Consider the following 27147-nt stretch of genomic DNA (forward strand, 5'->3'; position numbering starts at 1 on the left):
CACTCAAGGGTGAAGTCGTCGAACACAAGGGTGAGGTGGGTGCATTCAAGGGTGAAGTCGTCGAACACAAGGGTGAGGTGGGTGCACTCAAGGGTGAGGGGTCGAACACAAGGGTGAAGTGGGTGCACTCAAGGGTGAGGGGTCGAACACAAGGGTGAGGTGGGTGCACTCAAGGGTGAAGTCGTCGAACACAAGGGTGAGGTGGGTGCACTCAAGGGTGAAGTCGTCGAACACAAGGGTGAGGTGGGTGCACTCAAGGGTGAAGTCGTCGAACACAAGGGTGAGGTGGGTGCACTCAAGGGTGAGGGGTCGAACACAAGGGTGAGGTGGGTGCACTCAAGGGTGAGGGGTCGAACACAAGGGTGAGGTGGGTGCACTCAAGGGTGAGGGGGTCGAACACAAGGGTGAGGTGGGTGCACTCAAGGGTGAGGGGTCGAACACAAGGGTGAGGTGGGTGCACTCAAGGGTGAGGGGTCGAACACAAGGGTGAGGTGGGTGCACTCAAGGGTGAGTGGTCGAACACAAGGGTGAGGTGGGTGCACTCAAGGGTGAGGGGTCGAACACAAGGGTGAGGTGGGTGCACTCAAGGGTGAGGGGTCGAACACAAGGGTGAGGTGGGTGCACTCAAGGGTGAGGGGTCGAACACAAGGGTGAGGTGGGTGCACTCAAGGGTGAGGGGTCGAACACAAGGGTGAGGTGGGTGCACTCAAGGGTGAGGGGTCGAACACAAGGGTGAGGTGGGTGCACTCAAGGGTGAGGGGTCGAACACAAGGGTGAGGTGGGTGCACTCAAGGGTGAGGGGTCGAACACAAGGGTGAGGTGGGTGCACTCAAGGGTGAGGGGTCGAACACAAGGGTGAGGTGGGTGCACTCAAGGGTGAGGTGGTCGAACACAAGGGTGAGGTGGGTGCACTCAAGGGTGAGGGGTCGAACACAAGGGTGAGGTGGGTGCACTCAAGGGTGAGGGGTCGAACACAAGGGTGAGGTGGGTGCACTCAAGGGTGAGGCGGTCGAACTCAAGGGTGAGGTGGGTGCACTCAAGGGTGAAGGTCGTCGAACACAAGGGTGAGGTGGGTGCACTCAAGGGTGAAGTCGTCGAACACAAGGGTGAGGTGGGTGCACTCAAGGGTGAGGGGTCGAACACAAGGGTGAGGTGGGTGCACTCAAGGGTGAGGGGTCGAACACAAGGGTGAGGTGGGTGCACTCAAGGGTGAAGTCGTCGAACACAAGGGTGAGGTGGGTGCACTCAAGGGTGAAGTCGTCGAACACAAGGGTGAGGTGGGTGCACTCAAGGGTGAGGGGTCGAACACAAGGGTGAGGTGGGTGCACTCAAGGGTGAGGGGTCGCACACAAGGGTGAGGTGGGTGCACTCAAGGGTGAGGGGTCGAACACAAGGGTGAGGTGGGTGCACTCAAGGGTGAGTCGTCGAACACAAGGGTGAGGTGGGTGCACTCAAGGGAGGGGTCGTTGACCATAAGGGTGTGGTGGATGCACTCAAGGGTGAGGTCGTCGACCATAAGGGCACCATTCTAAGGTCATATTGTTGACCCCACACGTAGGGTGATATGTGTGGGTACAGTGGTTACATAAGTGGGTACAGCACGGGAGGGACGGGTCTCAGACCTGATGGTCCGTGGTGAGGTAGAAACCATGGTACAGAAGTGATGGTCCGTGATGAGGTAGAAACCATGGTACAGAAGTGATGGTCCGTGGTGAGGTAGAAACCATGGTACAGAAGTGATGGTCCGTGGTGAGGTCGAAACTATGGTACAGAAGTGGTCTGTGGTGATGTAGAGACCATGGTAGAGAAGTGATGGTCCGTGGTGAGGTAGAAACCATGGTACAGAAGTGATGGTCCGTGGTGAGGTAGAAACCATGGTACAGAAGTGATGGTCAGTGTTGAGGTAGAAACTATGGTAGAGAAGTGGTCTGTGGTGATGTAGAGACCATGGTAGAGAAGTGATGGTCCGTGGTGAGGTAGAAACCATGGTACAGCAGTGATGGTCCGTGGTGAGGTAGAAACCATGGTACAGCAGTGATGGTCCGTGGTGAGGTAGAAACCATGGTAGGGAAGTGATGGTTCGTGGTGAGGTAGAAACCATAGTACAGAAGTGATGGTCCGTGGTGATGTAGAAACCATGGTACAGAAGTGATGGTCCGTGGTGAGGTCGAAACCATGGTACAGAAGTGATGGTCCGTGGTGAGGTCGAAACCATGGTACAGAAGTGATGGTCCGTGGTGAGGTCGAAACCATGGTACAGAAGTGATGGTCCGTGGTGAGGTAGAAACCATGGTACAGAAGTGGTCTGTGGTGAGGTAGAAACCATGGTACAGAAGTGATGGTCCGTGGTGATGTAGAAACCATGGTACAGAAGTGATGGTCCGTGGTGAGGTCGAAACCATGGTACAGAAGTGATGATATGATGTGGAAAAATATATAAATAAATGGAAAACGAGATCACGAGAACAGACCCAAAAATATCATGTTCATCCAAGACCAAAACAAAGAACAGAAAACGGGAAGAGGGTCGTTGAAAATGGGAAAAAGAAAACGATAATGACTTCAAGAAAATATACAAGATGTTGACCCATCATTATACATCAAGTCATTATTCACGAAGATAATGAAGGATGAGATATACAGTGAATGGCAGGAGAGGCAATACAGTGGTTACCCACTATCAAGTGGGTAACCACTGGTGAACCTCACAGTGGTCAGTAAAGTTGGCTCAGTGGAAGAAGAGTCGCCTCTATATATATAGAGCCGGGATCTGTAGAGCACATTGCGTCGCCTGGACCAATGAATGAGAGAGAGAGAGAGAGAGAGAGAGAGAGAGAGAGAGAGAGAGAGAGAGAGAGAGAGAGAGAGAGAGACTTACAGAACATCAGATAATGCTATGCCACGGGTCCGGACGACGCCACGTTGGCTGGTGTACGATGTGCGTGACGTCAGACCACAACGATTGTGGTGACGTCATGACTGCTCTGACCTGACCTGACCTGACCTTAGCACGAGGATGTATGCCCTCCCTCCCTCCTGCCCCTCACAACACTCTCCCTCCTTCCTCCCTCCTTCTTCCCTCCTGCCCCTCACAACACTCTCCCTCCTTCCTCCCTCCTTCTTCCCTCCTGCCCCTCACAACACCCTCCCTCGCTCCTTCCCTCCCTCCCTCCCTCTTGCCCCTCACCACACCCTCCCTCGCTCCTTCCCTCCCTCCCTACCTCCTGCCCTTCAGAACACCCTCCCTCACTCCTTCCCTCCCTCCTGGGTGCTTCATGTATGCTCCTTCCCTCCCTCCCCTCCACTTTCACGACAACTTCCCTCACATTTGCCACAAGAATGTCAACAGATGTATTCATGTTTCACACCAGTGTACAGGGTCTCCCCCCCCCCAGCATGACCCCCCCCCAGTGTGTTCTGTGCTTGGCCGATGAACAACGGGTGATAACAGCTGAACAACTCATATGTCACACTGAACACTGTTCATCGTCTTTTCTTCATAACAACACGGCTGAACATAACTGAACAACGAAATTTGTATCCGATTTTATTTACATTTATATGTTATATATGTAAATGTGTGTGTGTGTGTGTGTGTGTGTGTGTGTGTGTGTGTGTGTGTGTGTGTGTATAACGATAACGATACTAATTTGTTTTCAATACTTGCTCGCCGTTTCCCGCGTTATCAAGGCGGCGCCAGCAACAGTCGAAGAAGTAGCTTCATTTGCTCACATCTCTCATGTATAATGCACCGAAACCACAGCTCCCTTTCGACATCCAGGCCTCGCAAAACTTTCCATGGTTTACACCAGACGCTTCACATGCCCTGGTTCAGTCTATTGACATCACGTCGGCCCCGGTATACCACATCTTTCCAATTTGCTTCAACCCATTCACGCCATACACTCTCCTGCACGTTCCATCTGCAGTCCGATCTTTCCCTTCTCTTTGTTTCCTCCACTCCTAACACATATATCCTCTTTGTCAATATCCAAACCATTTCTACACACACTCTTCTGCATTCTCAACCACACTTTCTTCCTATTACCATACATCTCTCCTGGCCAAAGCTACAACCAGGTCAGGCCAAAGCTACAACCAGTCCAGGCCAAAGCTACAACCAGTCCAGGCCAAAGCTACAACCAGGCCAGGACAACCAGTCCAGGCCAAAGCTACAACCAGTCCAGGCCAAAGCTACAACCAGTCCAGGCCAAAGCTACAACCAGGCCAGGCCAAAGCTACAACCAGGCCAGGCCAAAGCTACAACCAGTCCAGGCCAAAGCTACAACCAGTCCAGGCCAAAGCTACAACCAGGCCAGACCAAAGCTACAACCAGTCCAGGCTAAAGCTACAACCAGGCCAGGCCAAAGCTACAGCCAGTCCAGGCCAAAGCTACAACCAGTCCAGGCCAAAGCTACAACAGGCCAGGCCAAAGCTACACGCAGGCCAGACCAAAGCTACAACCAGCCCAGGCCAAAGCTACAACCAGGCCAGGCCAAAGCTACAACCAGTCCAGGCCAATGCTACAACCAGTCCAGGCCAAAGCTACAACCAGTCCAGGCCAAAGCTACAACCAGTTCAGACCCAAGCTACAACCAGTCCAGGCCAAAGCTACAACCAGTCCAGGCCAAAGCTACAACCAGCCAGGCCAAAGCTACAACCAGGCCAGGCCGAAGCTACAACCAGTCCAGACCAAAGCTACAACCAGGCCAGGCTAAAGCTACAACCAGTCCAGACCAAAGCTACAACCAGGCCAGACCAAAGCCACAACCAGGCCAGGCTAAAGCTACAACCAGTCCTGGCTAAAGCTACAACCAGGCCAGACCAAAGCCACAACCAGGCCAGACCAAAGCTACAACCAGTCCAGGCCAAAGCTACAACCAGACACACTTCAATCACAAGCAAAGCAGACCAGAGTTGTGAGGGGAACCCAGGCTGCTGCTGCCACTGTCCTTGCTCGTTCGTGTGTTGTAGTGCACACCACAACACACGAACAGCTTGAAGCTTGGTGGTCAGGTTGTAACACACACAGCCGACCATACAAGTTATAATAAGGTCTAACTCCCGTCATTAATAAGGTCTAACTCGTGTCATTAATAAGGTCTAACTCGTGTTATTAATAAGGAAAAATAAGGACAAAAATCAGTCCAGCTGAGCGAACCTTCTCATAACGGTAGCCACCAAGTCAGGCCGATGTCTCGTAATGTCTCGTAATGTCTCGTAATGTCCTCGTAGGTCTCGAAACATTTCGCAAAAGGGCCATAATATTTCCCAGTCCCATGTTGGGCATTCTCTCCCAGGCCGACCGTGGCTAAGACAATCTGGGAAGCTTTCGAAACATTATGAAACCTCAAAAAGAATATATATATATATATATATATATATATATATATATATATATATATATATATATATATATATATATATATAGAACGGGGAAAATGAAACACGAAAAGTTCCCGAGTGCACTTTCGTGTAATAATCACATCATCAGGGGAGACACAAGAGAGAAATATAACAGTCAGTTGATATACATCGAAGAGACGAAGCTAGGACGCCATTTGGTAAACATGTGATTGCTATATATATATATATATATATATATATATATATATATATATATATATATATATATATATATATTCTTTCTTTTCTTTCAAACTATTCGCCATTTCCCGCATTAGCGAGGTAGCGTTAAGAACAGAGGACTGGGCCTTTGAGGGAATACCCTCACCTGGCCGAATTCTCTGTTCCTTCTTTTGGAAAATTAAAAAAAAAAAAGAACGAGAGGGGAGGATTTCCAGCCCCCCGCTCCCTCCCCTTTTAGTCGCCTTCTACGACACGCAGGGAATACGTGGGAAGTATTCTTTCTCCCCTATCCCCAGGGAATTAATATATATATATATATATATATATATATATATATATATATATATATATATATATATATATTTTTTTTTTTTTTTTTTTTTACTTTGTCGCTGTCTCCCGCGTTTGCGAGGTAGCGCAAGGAAACAGACGAAAGAAATGGCCCAACCCCCCCATACACATGTATATACATACGTCCACACACGCAAATATACATACCTACACAGCTTTCCATGGTTTACCCCAGACGTTTCACATGCCTTGATTCAATCCACTGACAGCACGTCAACCCCGGTATACCACATCGCTCCAATTCACTCTATTCCTTGCCCTCCTTTCACCCTCCTGCATGTTCAGGCCCCGATCACTCAAAATCTTTTTCACTCCATCCTTCCACCTCCAATTTGGTCTCCCTCTTCTCCTCGTTCCCTCCACCTCTGACACATATATCCTTTTGGTCAATCTTTCCTCACTCATCCTCTCCATGTGCCCAAACCATTTCAAAACACCCTCTTCTGCTCTCTCAACCACGCTCTTTTTATTTCCACACATCTCTCTTACCCTTACGTTACTTACTCGATCAAACCACCTCACACCACACATTGTCCTCAAACATCTCATTTCCAGCACATCCATCCTCCTTCGCACAACTCTATCCATAGCCCACGCCTCGCAACCATACAACATTGTTGGAACCACTATTCCTTCAAACATACCCATTTTTGCTTTCCGAGATAATGTTCTCGACTTCCACACATTCTTCAGGGCCCCCAGAATTTTCGCCCCCTCCCCCACCCTATGACTCACTTCCGCTTCCATGGTTCCATCCGCTGCCAGATCCACTCCCAGATATCTAAAACACTTCACTTCCACCAGTTTTTCTCCATTCAAACTCACCTCCCAATTGACTTGACCCTCAACCCTACTGTACCTAATAACCTTGCTCTTATTCACATTTACTCTCAACTTTCTTCTTTCACACACTCTACCAAACTCAGTCACCAGCTTCTGCAGTTTCTCACATGAATCAGCCACCAGCGCTGTATCATCAGCGAACAACAACTGACTCACTTCCCAAGCTCTCTCATCCACAACAGACTGCATACTTGCCCCCCTTTCCAAAACTCTTGCATTCACCTCCCTAACAATCCCATCTATATACAAATTAAACAACCATGGAGACATCACACACCCCTGCCGCAAACCTAAATTCACTGAGAACAAATCACTTCCCTCTCTTCCTACACGTACACATGCCTTACATCCTCGATAAAAACTTTTCACTGCTTCTGACAACTTGCCTCCCACATCATATATTCTTGATACCTTCCACAAAGCATCTCTATCAACTCGTATCATATGCCTTCTCCAGATCCATAAATGTTACATACAAATCCATTTGCTTTTCTAAGTATTTCTCATACATTCTTCAAAGCAAACACCTGATCCACACATCCTCTACCACTTCTGAAACCACACTGCTCTTCCCCAATCTGATGCTCTGTACATGCCTTCACCCTCTCAATCAATACCCTCCCATATAATTTCCCAAAAATACTCAACAAACTTATACCTCTGTAATTTGAGCACTCACTCTTATCCCCTTTGCCATTGTACAATGGCACTATGCAAGCATTCCGCCAATCCTCAGGCACCTCACCATGAATTATACATACATTAGATAACCTTACCAACCAGTCATCAATACAGTCACCCCCTTTTTTAATAAATTCCTCTGCAATACCATCCAAACCTGCTGCCTTGCCGGCTTTCATCTTCCGCAAAGCTTTTACTACCTCTTCTCTGTTTACCAAATCATTTTCCGTAACCCTCTCACTCTGCACACCACCTCGACCAAAACACCCTATATCTGCCACTCTATCATCAAACACATTCAACAAACCTTCAAAATACTCACTCCATCTCCTTCTCACATCACCACTACTTGTTTTCACCTCCCCATTAGCCCCCTTCACTGAATATATATATATATATATATATATATATATATATATATATATATTATTTTTTTTTTTTTTTATTATACTTTGTCGCTGTCTCCCGCGTTTGCGAGGTAGCGCAAGGAAACAGACGAAAGAAATGGCCCAACCCCCCCCCCCCCCATACACATGTATATACATACGTCCACACACGCAAATATACATACCTACACAGCTTTCCATGGTTTACCCCAGACGCTTCACATGCCTTGATTCAATCCACTGACAGCACGTCAACCCCTGTATACCACATCGCTCCAATTCACTCTATTCCTTGCCCTCCTTTCACCCTCCTGCATGTTCAGGCCCCGATCACACAAAATCCTTTTCACTCCATCTTTCCACCTCCAATTTGGTCTCCCTCTTCTCCTCGTTCCCTCCACCTCCGATATATATATATATATATATATATATATATATATATATATATATATATATATATATATAAAACATTCGGACTGTCTCGTAATAATTTTTTTAAATATGTCGTCAGTATTTCCGGTGGCGATGTCTTATATATCAAATATCTGTTAATACATAGGAAATGGTCAGTGTACATCTGGCAAAAAGAAAATTAATTAGCATATTTCACAATGTGTCGAGACGTCGTGTTTACGTGTGGCCGACTCTTGTAGTAAGTGAGGGAAGACCTCGTCATACATCGAGAAATGTTGTGATTAATCGGAAAAATATCGGAACGCCGAGGAAATATATCGGAAAATATATCGGGACGCCGAGGAAACATATGGGAACGCCACGGAAATACATCAGAAAATATCGGAACGCCACGGAAATATATCGGAATGCTGAGGAAATATAGAAAAATATCGGCACGCCGAGGAAATACATCAGAAAATATCGGAACGCCGAGGAAATATATCGGGAAATATCGGAAGGCCGAGGGAAAATATCGGAAGATCATAATGCGACGGTTCAAAGTAGTCAATATAAACTCAGAAAACTGTTGATAAATCGAAACGTCCTCTCATATGTCCTAAAATTTTACATACTGTCTGAGACCAAAATATCGGAGACCATGTTAAATTGATGTAAAAATCTCGTTTTCTATGAACAGACATTGATATATTCCACTGTAACCTGCCAGTCTCTCTCTCTCTCTCTCTCTCTCTCTCTCTCTCTCTCTCTCTCTCTCTCTCTCTCTCTCTCTCTCTCGTCTTCCTTTAAATCATATTAAGTGAAAATGTATGATATTGTCTCGTGTCTTTGCAAAATCATGTAGTTTGTGGGGAAAAAAAAAATACAGCGTTAATATTGTAATTTTCCTTCATAATTAACATGAATTCCGGCTACCTGGATTGTATCATTATGTACGTTGATTTTTTTTCTATATAAGGTCATAATGCCCTTGATCCATCCTGGACATATTAATATCTCATAATGCAACTTAAAGTTTAATTAGCATCTGGTGTCGCGATATATCATCATCAGCCATTTTCTGTGCAACGACAATATTAATAACAATGTACGACAGTAGTCGGCTTACCACTCGAATTATCGTACTTCAGGCAACGCTCCCCCGCTGAATACTTGGGCGGACGCGTAGCGATGGTGTAATTAGCGTTATTTAGTCTTGTATGGCTGCAGATTGGTCCAATACTGACACAATCTGGTCTGAATTGTATGCAGATTGGTCTCATACGGCCACGATTTCGTCCGGCATCCATGAAATGCAGCATTGGCCAATAAGTCGCTGCCTCCCGCTGAACTCTACCCCAGTGTTGCCATATGTTGTCGCTGAACTCGCTACAAATGAGACTTCGTCTGTTTCAAATTACCTTTGTGGTGTCATTCACTCCAACTACTTAAATCACGACAAGAACCCAGCTTCTTTATAGTCGTAGTGTGGTCAAATCACTCTTAATTTCATCACTATATGTTTGTTTACAGGAAATATGTCACCGTTTAACCCGCTTGATTGCGTCATCGTGAGACCCCGTTTCGTTATTCGTTTATTCGTTAATATGTCGGCCAGTAGCCAATAGCGTCCAATCACATCGTGAGTGGTTGGTCGGTAGCCAATGAATGGCCCTGTTTGACCTTGTAATTACAGTGATTTCGTAAATACTTTGGTGCCCTTGAGCACGACGGTACGACCCTTGAACACGACGGTACGACCCTTTAGCACGACGGTACGACCCTTGAACACGACGGTACGATCCTTGATGCACGACTTTACGACCCTTGAACACTACGGTACGACCCCTGAGCACGACGGTACGACCCTTGATCAGGACGGTACGACCCTTGAGCACGACTGTACGACCCTTGAACACGACGTTACGACCCCTGAGCACGACGGTACGACCCTTGAAGACGACGGTACGATCCTTGAGCACGACTGTACGACCCTTGAACACGACGGTACGACCCCTGAGCACGACGGTACGACCCTTGAAGACGACGGTACGACCCTTGAGCACGACGGTGCGACCCTTGAAGACGACGGTACGACCTTGAACACGACGGTACGACCCTTGAGCACGACTGTACGACCCTTGACTACGACGGTACGACCCCTTCACCACGACGGTACGACCCTATGCGTAGGGTGACCCGGCATTTTTTACCTGACCCATGTGTTGGGGGGTGAGGGGGGGGAGGGTGTTAGCGCTGACCTAGTTAAGCGCACGTATTAAGGGAGTCGTCATTGGCACAGCTTCCAATAAGCGAGACTCGATTACCCTCACTAACCCCCCCCCCCTACCCCCATGGGAGCATGGTTAGCTGACATGATATTAAGCGCTATATGAACTCTGGCCTGATATGACCTGTAATTGTGGGTCACACACACACACACACACACACACACAATCAGGCTGACCCCGCCCTCCCCCCACAATTATTATATGGGCATAATTACCTGCCTCCATCATTAATAATTCTAATGTGGTGATGTTTTATATCAAGTGAATATTATTGAATTATTATTTAAGGTCTGGCCTTGAACCATCTTAGTTAGGTCAACATAATTGATCAATTATGATCATGATTCGTTCGCGTCTTAAGGGAAATAATGCATTTAGCTCATCACTTAAGCCTTTCGCTTATTTCCATTTTTCATTTCCCATTATTTTCCCCTCATGATTACGTAGAGAGAAATACTAGAGATAATATATATGGTGATGATCTCATATGAGTGGATCATGGTGGCTACATGACCAAACACATCGTTTAAATTGAGAATAATTTTTTTGTCATTGTTTTATCTCGTTACGTCAGTGGGCGGTGTCGCAAGGTGGGACGATACGTACGTTGGTGTGATGGCCGTACGTACGTTGGTGTGGTGACCTCGCTGTGTGGTGACCTCGCTGTGTGGTGACCTCGCTGTGTGTGTGACCTAGCTGTGTGGTGACCTCGCTGTGTGGTGACCTCGCTGTGTGTGTGACCTCGCTGTGTGGTGACCTCGCTGTGTGGTGACCTCGCTGTGTGTGTGACCTCGCTGTGTGGTGACCTCGCTGTGTGTGTGACCTCGCTGTGTGGTGACCTCGCTGTGTGGTGACCTCGCTGTGTGGTGACCTTGCTGTGTGTGTGTGATGACCGTGTGCCTCATTCCTCGGGTTAGGTCGTCTCTGAAGTGGTCGTTACAGAAGGCCTGGTGCTTGTACCCCAACGTAAGCCATATTGACTCTAGCTGTAGAGGCTAAATGCCATCTCTAACAAGGGTTAATGATGGTGGTTCTAACAAGGGGAGAAGGTCGTTCAATTTTTGGGTCACCGTCTTGCGCTCCCAGGTCTAACACCATTGTTAGTGTTACCCTGGCCTCCTTCAAGCTCAGTGGATAGTCTCCTGTGTTAAGCATAAGCTTAAAGGATAGTCTCCTGTGTTAAGCATAAGCTTAAAGGATAGTCTCCTGTGTTAAGCATAAGCTTGTACACAAGAGCATAAGAAGTAAGGACACTGTATGCAAGAGGTGTATTGGCCCCATGCTGGGCAGGTCTGTCCACCCCACAACCAGCCACTTGAACCCGTCAACACATCACCCAACCTTCCTTTAAACCTACCTGAAGACCCACGTAGCCTCCACTACTGCACTTGGCAGCTGCTGCCTCCATAAATCTACTACCCTATTCCCACACCAGTATTTACCCACACTCGACCTGAGTCTATTTCTTTTCTAATTTTGACCCATTATTTCTTGTTCTATCTGGCGGCGCGATTCTAAGAACTTTATTTATGTTACCTTTATTAATGCCCTTCACTCAGTTAAAAACTTCACTCACATCCCTCCAGCCCTTCTCTGTGGTGAGTCTGAATTTAATCATTTTAACCTTTCTTCATAAGTAAGGTTTCTAATTCCAAGGATCACTTGTGTCATTCGTCTTTGTTCTCTCTCTAAACCATCTATATCAACTGCGTAGTATGGAAGCCAAAACTGTACCACATAATCTAAATGTGGTCTCACCAACGCAAGATAAAGTTGTAGTAATAATCCAGGAGTTTTATTGCTAACGGTTCTATTAATGAACCCTAACATGCTATTAACCTTATTACACATTTTGATACATTGTTGTCTCGGCTTAAGATCCTTGCTCACCAGTACACCTAAATCTCTTTCACATTCTGTTTGACCAATAGTAATATTGTCCAGTTTGTAATCAGTGTTACTGTCTCTACCCACACTAAGTGTTGTGCATTTATCTATGTTAGGTTCCATTCTCTATGTACCCGGGGCTTATTCTACTAATCTCTCTAAGTCCGTCTGCAACTTCACTGAATCTTCATCTGAGTCAATTACGGCCCCAATTTTTGTATCATTGGCAAATGGACTGAAGTCGCTGGTTATTCCCTTACGCAAATCGTTAATAATATAACGAACAAGAGCGGTCCCAAGACCGACCCCTGAGGGACACCACTGCCTACATTGCCCCAGTCCGATGTAACTCGGTTGATGTTTACCTTCTGTTGTCTGTCAGTGAGCCGCGTCCTAACCCAGGTAAACACACAACCCCGGTGATGGCGTGTGCCGCTATTTTTGTAAGCAGACGATCATAAGGGACTCTGTCCAAAGCCTTACGTAAGTCAAGGTACACTTGTCGGGGTGGACATGAGGGTTGGGTTTACCTCTCGTCTGTCTGGCTCTCTCCCTGGGGCTGTGTTCCTGTGTTCAGTGAGGCTGTTCGTATCCCCAGCATAACTCTTGACTGAGGCACGTATGTCAGGAGCCAGCTGTGTGGTCTGGTGTAGGACGGTTCCTTCCCTCCTTTGAGTCAGCCAGGCAGTGTTGTGTCTTGCCTCTGGACTTGGTTATCATGATTCCTGTTTTCTACAAGTGTGGTGCTCACTACAGACTGCCGTGTGTTGATCATGTCTTCAACCTCCGTACATTTCTCCCCCTTTTCATCATCATCAACACTTGTCATTGATGTCTGTCACGTATTTCAGTGTTTCTTGTTTTCTGTTTCTGCCGTCTGCATCAATGTCTGCTGGGGATATTTACGTTGTTCGTAAGGGGATATGTCTATGTATGGATATAAGGCATAGGCTAGCATGATAGTGGAGCGGTGTTTGATCTCTATAGTCTCCCTTGTGAGAGTTGAGTATGATATTGTTTCATACGTGATGGAAGGTATTGTTGTTGAGACTGTATTTATCCTACGGGTTCACACCAGGCGTCTCGTGCCTTACCTGGTACCACAGAGTCTGTACTGGTAGGTCAATGGCCATCACTTCTCCATACTAGTGCTATGGAAACATCTAGGGGAGGCCTGTGTTTCCTAGCAGGCTCAGACACCCAGCTAAGGCCATCAGGGCTGGGCGTGCCTGGGTGAGGATGTGGGTTAGAGCAGAGGGCTGCCCGTATGCAGCAACCCACTGGTGCTCTCCGGTCCTGAGGATGTAAATGTGTGGACAATCATCAGGCGGGTGAGGCTGGCCAAATTCCACTCCAGGTCTGTCAGCAACAAGGACCTGGTGCCTTAATTCATTACCATTCCTCGTGGGTGAGGTGAGACAGGCAGCACGTAAACTCTTTCAGTTTGAGAAAGAGTTGCACACGGGGCATGTGCCACTCTGTCCCAAGTTGTGTAAATGTTTGTTGGAAGAGAACTTTTTCCTGTAATTTGACAGGACCCAACTTTCCCCCGCCACCAGATGCACTTATTGTGTCGCATTCAGCCTAAGTGTGCATTCCTGTAGGTGCCTCACATATTTTCTTCTTTTGATTTTCATTCCTCTGTTAGAATGCATGAGTAATTCGTATTCGTGAGTCACACTTCAGCCATGAAGTCTTTGCTGAAAACCAGACGCAGCTGCAAAACGCTCGGGTATTTTGTGATCAACCTCAAAAGATGGAGGAAAAATTCGTGTTCCACATGAAGGGCCATGAGAGCGTCAGTCTCCTGTGGGAACAGTTTTCTTTGATCGTTAATCATTTCCCAGCAGGACCATCAGGGGGTGACCCTGAGTGAGAGGTTTCTCTCTGGCATCAGCCAGTGTTTCCTGTGTTCTGCTGCAGCCTTGATGAGCGACCTTCCTCGACCCAGTCATGATGAATGTCTCCTGATATGAATCAGTCTTGCTTCCTGCTCCACCACACACACACACACCACCCGGAATACATGTTCTACTGGCCCAAGTCAATATTTTCTTCGTATGAATTCTATTTACAAGATTCACTCCATCAGTGATGCAGCAGACACGCGCCTGTCAAATACAGTCTGCAGGTACGAATTTCTTCGCGGGGTGTCTGGCAAATGTGGATTTGTCATCTTGCTCGATACTTTTATCGAAGTTGACCACAACCCATGGCTGTGGGCCAAGAGCCTCACACACAGAACATCTTTCATGTGCAGATTTCTCTGCTTGTGGTCGGGAGCGTCGCCTTCCTCACACAGTTTGTGATCTGGTTGAAACACTTTCTCTGTCGAATGTTTGAGCTTTTATTCCCCTTCCATTATCCTGAGGAAGGCCAGAAGACACAGCATGAGAAGGTTGTGATGAAAGGACTTCCAGGGTTCAGACCCCTTCACAGCTGTCTGTGTTGAAGCCACTGATGGTCTTCATGACATACGTGGTCAGAGACCTTCCTGCACTGCCCCTCCTGCAGCTGCGAACCCCACAGAACCACTGATGTCACACCACAGGACCAACCAGCCACAGACCCTCACAACCATCTTGCTACAACTGCTTGTAATTTCTCCAGAAGAACATCTTGTTGTGGCGTCTGTGTCTTACCGGCTCTGCTCATACATTAGATGAGGATGAACCGCTGGGTGGACTGCGGGCTGACTGCCGCGACTAGAATTCGAACCCAATTCTAGGCGTCCCGTGCGTGCCTCACGGTTGATAACACTGACCACTACACCACTGAGGTACTTCGCGAGTTCCTGGAACTTGGCCTCCTGGCTGACACTGTCTTAGTTCAGTAGACAATTCCCGCAGCAAAACTGAGTGTCACATTAGGATGGAATTAGCACAACCAGGGGCATCTGTAGGATGAGGTGCACCACGCACATGTCTGTGCGTTGTACATACATGACCAAGATATCATGTCACAAGTAAACAAACTGTGCAGCAGACGGTCGCCTTCTCTCGTGGAACATATATGGTCTGTATGACTCTTCATGACGTCATCATAGGACGTGTAGAATCTTCATAATATATCAAGAAGTTGGTCGGTTAGTTGGTTGGTTGGTTGGTTGGTTGGTTGGTTGGTTAGGTAGTTGGTTGGTTGGTTATGTTTAGACATATCAATTGCCAGGGTCGTTAAGGCCGTGAACGACAGGCGACATCCACCAACCGGATAATCTTGAGATAAGATAAGATAAGATGAGATAAGATAAAATAAGATGAGATGAGATAAGATGAGACAAGATAAGATAAGATAAGATGTCATTATTATCACACTGCCTACATAATGCAGAAGTTAATTCTTTGTGGCCAGAAGCTCAATTCAAGGTGGTATGGATAATTCTAAGACCTCTCACAACCCTCTTACAACACTCTTACAACCCTCTTACAACCCCTCTCACAACCCTCTTACAGCCCCTCTCACAACCCTCTTACAGCCCCTCTTACAACCCTCTTACAACCCTCTTACAACCCCTCTCACAACACTCTTATACCCCTCTTACAACACTCTTACAACCCTCTTACAACACTCTTACACCCCTCTTACAACACTCATACAACCCTCTTACAACCCTCTTACACCCCTCTTACAACCCCTCTCACAACACTCTTACACCCCTCTTACAACACTCTTACAACCCTCTTACAACACTCATACAACCCTCTTACAACCCTCTTACAACCCCTCTCACAACCCACTTACAACACTCTTACAACACTCTTACAACCCTCTAACAACACTCCTACTACCTTCTTACACTGTATGAGATCAACAGATCTGAGGAAACATTGAAGATATTCGTTGTTGGGAAGCTGATGAATATTATTATATGAGTTGTAGTGGAAGTACATAAAGCTTTTTTCCATTCTATTTTGTCATAGAGTTAACCCAAGCGGCTGATGGTGTCTTCAAGGTGTAGCGACTGACTTGTGATCAAATGTTCCAAAAGACGTGAGTGAACTGCCTTCCAGGTTACCATGGACAGCCCCACCCACACACACACACACACACACACACACACACACACACACACACACACACACACACACACACAGTCGGCCTCTGGTGTAGCTGGGGCAGAGACTGGATGAGTAACAGTCGACATTGTTTCCAGGTCCTGGAAACTGACCCCCTTGGAAAGGATATTGTCTCGTGTTCAGGAGTTTACCTTCTGATCCAGCGCCACGTCCTGCCTCGCCAAAGACCACAGTAAATCATTCAGTGTGGCTTCCCTGCGCTGGCCTGTGGCAGGAGGTAGCCATATCCTCAGCAGTGTGTGGTGGGAGGTCGGGCCTCACAGGGGCACAGCTGTGGCGTCTCTGTGTTTGGTCGGCTGGGTTTCTATGGCTTTTGTGCAGTGGGCATCTGCAGGTCTACAACCCCTGCCACTGACTTGGTGGTTTCACTGTGTGCCACTTGATTTTGTGGTTCCACTATTGTACCACTCAGTGTCCCACAGCTGTGCCACTGACTTGCTGGGTTGTTTCATCCCTAGTAAGTGGTTCTGCCAGTACCTCACTACCATCATGAGCTTCCCTTGTTAACATATATGGTGCCGTGTTTGCCACTTCCCATCCTCTCAGCAACACATGTAATATTACTCGAAACCACAGAGAATAGAGCACTCAGGGCGAACACCAGTCTGCTGCGTCTACCTTCATCTTCTGCTCCTCCTGCAGACGCGGACGTGTGTGTGTTCAGATCCTCCTGTAGCGCGTACGATACCTTATGACCAAATTAAATGAGGACTTTGATCAGGTCTCCAATACTTGATAGCGTTTTGACATCCCACGGTAATATTGGATGTTATACCGTCCTCTGGTGTATTCTGGCAGCAGACTCCATGGTCTTCCTGGTGTGTCATAAGACCAGTTCAGAGGACCACGTCAGTGAGGCGTGTGGGGCCAGCTCAGCAGACCCGGGTGGCCACGCCTGCTTCATCTAGGACCTCTTAATTTCGTGCCTCAAGTGGAGGGTCGACTTTGCTACAAGTTGTCGCGTCTTCTCGTCACAGACTGTGGCAAGATCTTAATTTTCTTTCAGATCTTTTCTTATTTTTTGAGCCGCGTCTTTCAGGTTTTCGCCATTGCCAGAATCTTGCTTCTGTGGCTCAGGATAAGTAGGCCCTCTGTCAACACTCACAGGACGAAGTCTCTCGTGGTGTCATTATGTGCAACGCAATGTCTGCCAACACAAGTGTGGGCAGAGACTCTTGTAAGTTGTGGGTGAAGTCAAGTAGTCGTACGAGATGGACGTGTTCTGTCATACACCTCGTGAACACTGTCTTGGTACACTTCTAGTTGAAGGTGAACAAGGTCAGGGCTTGGCTAAGATTAGTCGCATAACATGGTTAACATAGTCGCATAACATGGCTCTCATAGTGGCCTAACATGGCTATCATAGTCGCATAACATGGCTCTCATAGTGGCCTAACATGGCTCTCATAGTGGCCTAACATGGCTATCATAGTGGCCTAACATGGCTCTCATAGTGGCCTAACATGGCTCTCATAGTGGCCTAACATGGCTCTCATAGTGGCCTAACATGGCTCTCATAGTGGCCTAACATGGCTATCACAGTGGCCTAACATGGCGAGGACAGGGGCATGACATACAGCAGTAACCTCCTACTGCCATCAGAATCATCTAATGCTGCTCGTCTTGCTGTATCTGTTGTTGTTGGTGTTGTGCTGCTGTGCAGGCTACAGAGGGTAGTTTACAGTCCTCACCATAAACCCCCCCCCCTCCTCCAATGGTTATCTTTCCACAGTAAAAGGTCCATTATACCACACCTGGTCTGGCTGGCCAGCAAACAGAGGGTAACTACTATACGCCATTTCTTTGCCAGTCTTGCCATATTCTCACATTCTTTGGTCTCGGCCAAACTTCTGGCTGACTAATGTCCCTTTTTGTTTCCTCTTGCGCTTGTCCTCAGCTTCTTGCCTGACCTGTTTTTACTTTCTAGAAATTCTCAGGCAGTTCTCCGTTCGTTATATGATTATTTCCTACTTTTTTAAGTGATGGAAGATTTCGTTTATTAATGATGCAGTCCAACTTTAACTACAGAAGGATCTGTTGTCCAGGAGAACTAAATGAATAGAGACAAAATCCTGTCGTCAATCCTGTAAACATGAATGTCTGAACCTCTCCTGACATGAAGGTGTAGGATCACATGGCCCCCACCTCATCGTAGGATCACATGGCCCCAACCTCATCGTAGGATCACATGGTCCCCACCTCATCGTAGGATCACATGGCCCCCACCTCATCGTAGGATCACATGGCCCCCACCTCATCGTAGGATCACATGGCCCCCACCTCATCGTAGGATCACATGGCCCCCACCTCATCGTAGGATCACATGGCCCCCACCTCATCGTAGGATCACATGGCCCCCACCTCGTCAACGCCACTGTGGAGCCTCCTAAACCACTTCAGACTCCACCTCCAACACGACACAGTTGAATGCATTTTCTATTCTTTTTTCACATGGCTCACGCTTTGAGGCGTCCGTGTCCGTGGCAGTGACACTAGAACTTGTCTTGTGTGTCGCTATGGTGTCACATGATCACATGATCTATGTGATCCTTTTTTTTTTCCTGCAGACTTTGTGCCGATTCGTCTGACCGGGTAATTAGTTACCAGTAACTCTATACCAAATGAGCCTTCAGTACTGTCATGTTGTATTGGTCTCTGGGGTGGGATGAGAGATCATTGTGAATATATATTTGTCAGTTCATCTCGCAAGGAAACCTTGGCTATGCCACTAACTCTTCCACCACTAACTCTTTCACCACTAACTCTGCCACCACTAACTCTTCCACCACTAACTCTGCCACCACTAACTCTGCCACTTCCCCTCATCCTCCCAGCTGCTGGCCCTGCACACTGGCCAGCCAGGGGAGGCGTGACGTGTCCTGCTGTACACACAGCACACTTGATCTCTGATTCTAATTAATCATATTTATCATAATTCTTTCACGAAGTCAAACACAGTGATCGTCTATGTGACCAAAACAAGATCGCTACCACATATTTTTTTTCAGGAATTTGGAGAAATGTGAAGGTTTTTGACATCCCCAGAGAACGCTCGCTATATGTACACATGCAGAATGTGTACATAATGTGTAGACTGGATGATATTAACACTCATGCATGGTTGTACTCTTGCTACGTGAACTGAAATGATATATCTCACTACTAAGGAAAGTTGAGCATGCTAGAATGTATAATACTTGTAGAACAAAGATACAACAGTTGTATTCTGCAGGTGACCACAATTTATGTATACCTCCTCTCATGACAGTCATGACCTGTTACATATGTGTGTGTGTGTGTGTGTGTGTGTGTGTGTGTGTCCCTCCTGAGCCAGGTACTGACGCAGGTGTGTGTGTGTGTGTGTCCCTCGTGAGCCAGGTACTGACGCAGGTGTGTGTGTGTGTGTGTCCCTCGTGAGCCAGGTACTGACGCAGGTGTGTGTGTGTGTCCCTCGTGAGCCAGGTACTGACGCAGGTGTGTTTGTCTTCCCGCACAGCACCAGCTGAGGATGGGTCAGGGTAGCGGGAGGAGGTTCTCCCCGCTCAGGCTGCCCCTGGGGGCCTCCAGGTCCTCCTGGCGGGGATGCTCATGGCGCTGCACCACCGTCGTCTTCGTCTGCGTCACCCTCTGTCTGGCCACCACCACCACCTTCTTCGCTAGTGAGTATTGCGCCTCAGGCAGGGAGGGAGGGAGGGAAGGGAGGAAGGGAGGGAGGGAAGGAGGGAGGGAAGGGAGGGGCAAGGAAGGGTAGAGGGCAGAGGGAGGGCCAAGGAAGGGTAGAGGGAGGGGTAAAGAACGGTAAAGAGAGGGCAGAGGGAGGGATGGAGGATGGAGGGAATGGTAGAGGGAGGGCAGAGGGAGGGATGGAGGATGGAGGGAATGGTAGAGGGAGGGCAGAGGGAGGGATGGAGGGAATGGTAGAGGAAGGGCAGAGGGAGGGATGGAGGGAATGGTAGAGGGACGGCAGAGGGAGGGAAGGGCGAGGGAGGGAGGTAGAGGGAGGGTATGAGAGGGAGTGAGGGTGGAGGGGATGGTGTGCAGGTGTCTGGTCTGGTGAGGGAGGTGTGGCTGTCACTGGTTGTGCCTTAACGATGGGGGGGCCTTAACGACCCTGGTAGTTGATAGGTCGAAAGACCAAACCACCAGCCATTCCAGCCAGCACGGGAGAGGAGGGGGGGGGGGGGGAACAGACCGGCCAGAGTGAAGGGAAAGAAAGGGAAAGGAAGGAACAGTAATGCTCGTGGGAAAGTGAAGGGAAAGTAAGGGAAAGAAAGAGGTCATTGTCTTCCAGGGTAAGTGAGGGGAACAAAGAGGGGAAAACAAAAGGAAAGCGAGGGGGAAAACAGAAGGAAAGACAGAGGTCGTGGCTCCATCATCTTTACCTCGTCTTTCCTCCATCTTGCTCACCTGTACACAGAGGAAGAACGACGAGACAGAGAGAGAGAGAGAGAGAGAGAGAGAGAGAGAGTCACGATCACACAGACGTCAGCAGAGGTATGGCCTCACCACACCTCACCTGGCCGCAGCATATGCGGCTGCGGCTGCGGCTGCGGCGGCCCCGCATCCTTTGAATGGATAATGTAATTTACATAGATATGAGTTAGGGATGTCTTTTACCCAAGACTGGGTTATAGTAGATGCGGCACCAGTGGTGGGGGGTAGTGTGCCGCAGGTGGCACTACCTGCGGCACCAGTGGTGAGGGGTAGTGTGCCGCAGGTGGCACTACCTGCGGCACCAGTGGTGGGGGGTAGTGTGCCGCAGATGGTACTACCTGCGGCACCAGTGGTGACGGGTAGTGTGCCGCAGGTGGCACTACCTGCGGCACCAGTGGTGAGGGGTAGTGTGCCGCAGGTGGCTCTACCTGCGGCACCAGTGGTGAGGGATAGTGTGCCGCAGGTGGCACTACCTGCGGCACCAGTAGTGAGGGGTAGTGTGCCGCAGGTGGCTCTACCTGCGGCACCAGTGGTGAGGGGTAGTGTGCCGCAGGTGGCTCTACCTGCGGCACCAGTGGTGAGGGATAGTGTGCCGCAGGTGGCACTACCTGCGGCACCAGTGGTGAGGGGTAGTGTGCCGCAGGTGGCTCTACCTGCGGCACCAGTGGTGAGGGGTAGTGTGCCGCAGGTGGCACTACCTGCGGCACCAGTGGTGAGGGGTAGTGTGCCGCATGCGACACCAGTTATTAACTCTACATCATAATGATTGGTGTCCAGCTGTGGTGTTAGGCTGACCTGATCTTAACTATGACCAGGGGCTATTCTCTCTCTCTCTCTCTCTCTCTCTCTCTCTCTCTCTCTCTCTCTCTCTCTCTCTCCCCCCCCCCACTTGCAAACTCAGTGGGCAACCGCCAACACCACCTAGACCATGTATCCAAGGTGTCACCAACCTACACCATGCACCTAGGTGTCACCCACCTACACCACGTACACAGGTGTGACCCACCTACACCACGTACACAGGTGTCACCCACCTACACCACGTACTCAGGTGTCACCCACCTACACCACGTACTCAGGTGTCATCTACCTACACCACGTACTCAGGTGTCACCCACCTACATAACGTACTCAGGTGTCACCCACCTACATCACGTACTCAGGTGTCACCCACCTACATCACGTACTCAGGTGTCACCCACCTACATCACGTACTCAGGTGTCACCCACCTACATCACGTACTCAGGTGTCACCCACCTACATCACGTACTCAGGTGTCACCCACCTACACCACACACACAGGTGTCACTCAGCTACATCACGTACTCAGGTGTCACCCACCTACACCACGTACTCAGGTGTCACCCACCTACATCACGTACTCAGGTGTCACCCACCTACATCACGTACTCAGGTATTACCCACCTACACCACGTACTCAGGTGTCACCCACCAACACCACGTACTCAGGTGTCATATACCTACACCACGTACTCAGGTGTCACCCACCTACACCACGTACTCAGGTATTACCCACCTACACCACGTACTCAGGTGTCACCCACCTACACCACGTACACAGGTGTCACCCACCTCCACCACGTACTCAGGTATTACCCACCTACACCACGTACACAGGTGTCACCCACCTACACCACGTACACAGGTGTCACCCACTTACACCACGTATTCAGGCGTCACCCACCAACACCACGTACTCAGGTGTCATCTACCTACACCACGTACTCAGGTGTCACCCACCTACACCACGTACTCAGGTGTCACCCACCTACATCACGTACTCAGGTATTACCCACCTACACCACGTACTCAGGTGTCACCCACCAACACCACGTACACAGGTGTCACCCAACTACACCACGTACTCAGGTGTCACCCACCTACACCACGTACACAGGTGTCACCCAACTACACCACGTACTCAGGTGTCACCCACCTACACCACGTGCTCAGGTGTCACCCACCTACACCGCTTACTCAAGTACCACCCACCTACACCACGTGCTCAGGTGTCACCCACCTACTCCACGTACTCAGGTGTCACCTACCTACACCGCTTACTCAGGTGTCACCCACCTACACCACGTGCTCAGGTGTCACCCACCTACACCACGTCCCCAGATGTTACTCACCTACAGCACTTACTCGGGTATCACCCACCTACACCAGTCTCAGGTGTCACCCACTTACAACATATACCCAGGTGTCACCCACCTACACCAGTCTCAGGTGTCACCCACTTACAACATATACCCAGGTGTCACCCACCTACACCAGTCTCAGGTGTCACCCACTTACAACATATACCCAGGTGTCACCCACCTACACCAGTCTCAGGTGTCACCCACTTACAACATATACCCAGGTGTCACCCACCTACACCAGTCTCAGGTGTCACCCACTTACAACATATACCCAGGTGTCACCCACCTACACCAGTCTCAGGTGTCACCCACCTACACCACGTATTCAGCCATGAATATTCAGTCCCCTGGTGGGTCTGCGTCAGCAGTGGCCCCTGTTGGGTCTGTGTCAACAGTGGTCCCTGGTGGGTCTGTGTCAACAGTAGCTCCTGGTGGGTCTGTGTCAACAGTGGTCCCTGGTGGGTCTGTGTCAACAGTGGCCCCGAGTGGGTCTATGTCAAAAGTGGCCCCTGGTGGGTCTGTGTTAACAGTGGCCCCTGGTGGGTCTGCGTCAACAGTGGCCCCGAGTGGGTCTATGTCAACAGTGGCCCGTGGTGGGTCTTTGTCAGCAGTGGCCTCTGGTGGGTCTGTGTCAACAGTGTATCATCGTTCCTTATTTTCAACCTCCCCATTATGTTCTTTCCTCACCACCCTTATGTTTTCTCTCCTCCATCATCATGTTCTCCTCTACCATCATGTTTTCTCCCCTCTCCCACCATGCTCTCTCCCCTTTCCCATGCTCTCTCCCCTCCCTCATGATGTTATGTACCCTCCCCAACATGGTTTCTCATTCCCCATTCCGGTCTCTCCCTTCCCCATCACGGTCCCTCCCGTCCCTCACCGTGGTATCTCCCCTCTCCCACCACGCTCTCTATCCTTTCCTCTCACGGTCCCTCCCCTCGCACACTATGCCCTCTCCTCTCCCCTCCAAGGTCTCTACCTTCCCTTACCACATTCTCTACTCTCCCAATGGTCTCTACCTTCCCTTACCACGTTCTCTACCCTCAGCACCATGGTCTCTACCTTCCCTTACCACGTCCTCTACCCTCCCCACCATGGTCTCTATCTTCCCTTACCACGTTCTCTACCCTCCCCACCATGGTCTCTACTTTCCCTTACCACGTTCTCTACCCTCCCCACCATGGTCTCTATCTTCCCTTACCACGTTCTCTACCCTCCCCACCATGGTCTCTACCTACCATAACACGTTCTCTACCCTCCCCACCATGGTCTCTACTTTCCCTTACCACGTTCTCTACCCTCCCCACCATGGTCTCTACCTACTCTTACCACGTTCTCTACCCTCCCCACCATGGTCTTTACATTCCCTCACTGCGTTCTCTACTCTCCCCACCATAGCTTCTACCTTCCCTTACCTACCCTTCCTATCATGGTCTCTATCTATCCTTACCACATTCTCTGCCCTCCCCACCATGGTTTCTACCTTCCCTTACCACGTTCTCTACCCTCCCCACCATGGTCTCTACCTACCCTTACCACGTTCTCTACCCTCCCCACCATGGTCTCTACCTTCCCTTACCACGTTCTCTTCCCTCCCCACCATGGTCTCTACCTGCCCTTACCACGTTCTCTACCCTCCCCACCATGGTCTCTACCTACCCTTAACACGTTCTCTACCCTCCCCACCATGGTCTTTACATTTCCTCACCGCGTTCTCTACTCTCCCCACCATGGTTTCTATCTTCCCTTACCACGTTTTCTACCCTCCTCATCATGGTCTCTACCTTCTCTTACCACATTCTCTGCCCTCCCCACCATGGTTTCTACCTTCCCTTACCACGTTCTCTGCCCTCCCCACCATGGTCTCTACCTACCCTTATCACGTTCTCTACCCTCCCCATCATGGTCTCTACCTTCCCTTACCACGTTCTCTACCCTCCCCACCGTGGTCTCTACCTTCCTTTACCACGTTCTCTACCCTTCTTACCATGGTCTCTACCTTCCCTTACCACGTTCTCTACCCTCCCCACCATGGTCTTTACATCCCCTCACCGCGTTCTCTACTCTCCCTACCATGGTTTCTACCTTCCCTTACCACGTTCTCTACCCTCCCCATCATGGTCTCTACCTACCCTTAACACATTTTCTGCCATCCCCACCATGGTTTCTACCTTCCCTTACCACTTTCTCTACCCTCCCCACTATTGTCTCTACCTACCCTTACACGTTCTCTACCCTCCCCACCATGGTTTTTACCTTCCCTTACCACTTTGTCTACCCTCCCCACCATGGCCTCTACCTGCCCTTACCACGTTCTCTACCCTCCCCACCATAGTCTCTACCTTCCCTTACCACGTTCTCTACCCTCCCCACCATGGTCTGTACCTACTCTTGCCTCGTTCTTTACCCTCCCCACCATGGTCTCTACCTTCCCTTACCACGTTCTCTACCCTCCCCACCATGGTTTCTACCTTCCCTTACCGTTCTCTGTCCTCCCCACCATGGTCTCTACCTACCCTGACCACGTTCTCTACCCTTCCCACCATGGTCTCTACTTTCCCTTACCACAGTCTATCCCCTCCCAGTGACGGTCTCTACCCTCCCCCATATCTGTATCTCCCCTCGACTACGAAGGTCTCTCCCCTCCCAACTTCAGTCTCTTCCCTCCCATACGACAGTCCTATCCTGCCACTACAGTCTCCCCACCCCCCCATTACAGTCTTTCCCCACCCACTACAGTCTCTCCCCACCCACCACTGTCTCTTCTCACCCACTGCTGTCTCTCCCCACCCACTACAGTCTCCCCACCCCCCATTTCAGTCTTTCCTCACCCACTACAGTCTTTTCTCCCCCACTGCAACTTCCTCCTCATCCATGGCAGTCTCCCCCTCTCTCTTACAATAGTCCCCCCACCCCACCGTGTTTTCTTCCTTTCCCGCTATGGTATCTCCCCTCAACTAAAGTCACATTCCTTCCCCTCAACAATATCTCTCTTCCCCTAAAGGCCCTCCCCTTTCCCCACTATAACATCTCCCCATCCCCAGTACGGTGTCTCCCCCTTCCCAACTAAAGTTTCTCTCATTTTCACTACAGTTCCTCCCCTCCCCGACCAGAGTTTCTCCCCCTCCCCGCCAAATCCCTCCCCTCCCGAAACACCACAAGTGAAAAGTTTCCATTTCCCTGCTACTGTAGGTAGCGCTGTGATCCTGGGAGTCTCTCTCATCCAAAACTACAGTCTCTCCCCTCCCCAGTATAGCCTGATCCCCACCCCTACTGCACACTCTCCCCTCCCCAGTATAGCCTGATCCCCACCCCTACTGCACACTCTCCCCTCCCCAGTATAGCCTGATCCCCACCCCTACTGCACACTCTCCCCTCCCCAGTATAGCCTCATCCCCACCCCTATTGCACACTCTCCCCTCCCCAGTATAGCCTCATCCCCAACCCTACTGCACCCCTCTCCCCTCCCAATACAGATCTCCTCCCCAATTCATTTTCTCCCCTACCACTAAAGTGTATACTCTCCCCCACTACAGTCTCTCTCCTCCCTATTGCTTCCCTCATTCCCCTGCAACGGTCTTTCTTCTCCCCATTACAACATTTCTCCTGTCTCATCACAGTCTCTCCTTCCCCACTACAGTCTCTCCCCACCCCACTACAATCTCTCCCCTCCACACTATAGTCTCTCCCCTCCCCACTACAGTCTGTACCCCTCCCCACTAGTCTCTCTCCCTCCCCACTACAGTCTCCCCCTCCCCACTACAGCCTTTCCTCCCCCACTACAGTTCTCTCCCCTCCCCCACTACAGTCTCTCCCCTCCCCACTACAGTCTCCCCTCCCACTACAGTCTCTCCCCATCCCACTACAGTCTCTCCCCCTCCCCACTACAGCCTCTCCTCCCCACTACAGTTCTCTCCCCTCCCCCACCACAGTCTCTCCCTTCCCCCACTACAGTCTCTTCCCTCCTCAATACAGTCTCTCCCCCTCCTCCACTACAGTCTCCCCCTCCCCACTACAACCTCTCCCCCACTACAGTTCTCTCCCTTCCCC

The 27147-nt window shown here is 49.5% G+C and overlaps 1 protein-coding gene across 8 annotated transcripts in view; it reads left to right on the forward strand.

Annotated features, from left to right (window-relative positions):
- The window catches only part of LOC139760934 (teneurin-m-like), an 874918-nt gene that overhangs the window by 583930 nt on the left and 263841 nt on the right, over positions 1-27147 (forward strand). For all 8 annotated transcript variants that reach the window (XM_071684715.1, XM_071684717.1, XM_071684716.1 and 5 more), the window contains one exon: positions 19994-20156. In XM_071684715.1, coding sequence (XP_071540816.1) covers positions 19994-20156 — 163 coding nt within the window. The remainder of the gene's footprint in view (positions 1-19993; positions 20157-27147) is intronic.

The sequence above is a fragment of the Panulirus ornatus genome, chromosome 38 (assembly GCF_036320965.1).
Source record: "Panulirus ornatus isolate Po-2019 chromosome 38, ASM3632096v1, whole genome shotgun sequence".
Classification (NCBI taxonomy): domain Eukaryota; kingdom Metazoa; phylum Arthropoda; class Malacostraca; order Decapoda; family Palinuridae; genus Panulirus; species Panulirus ornatus.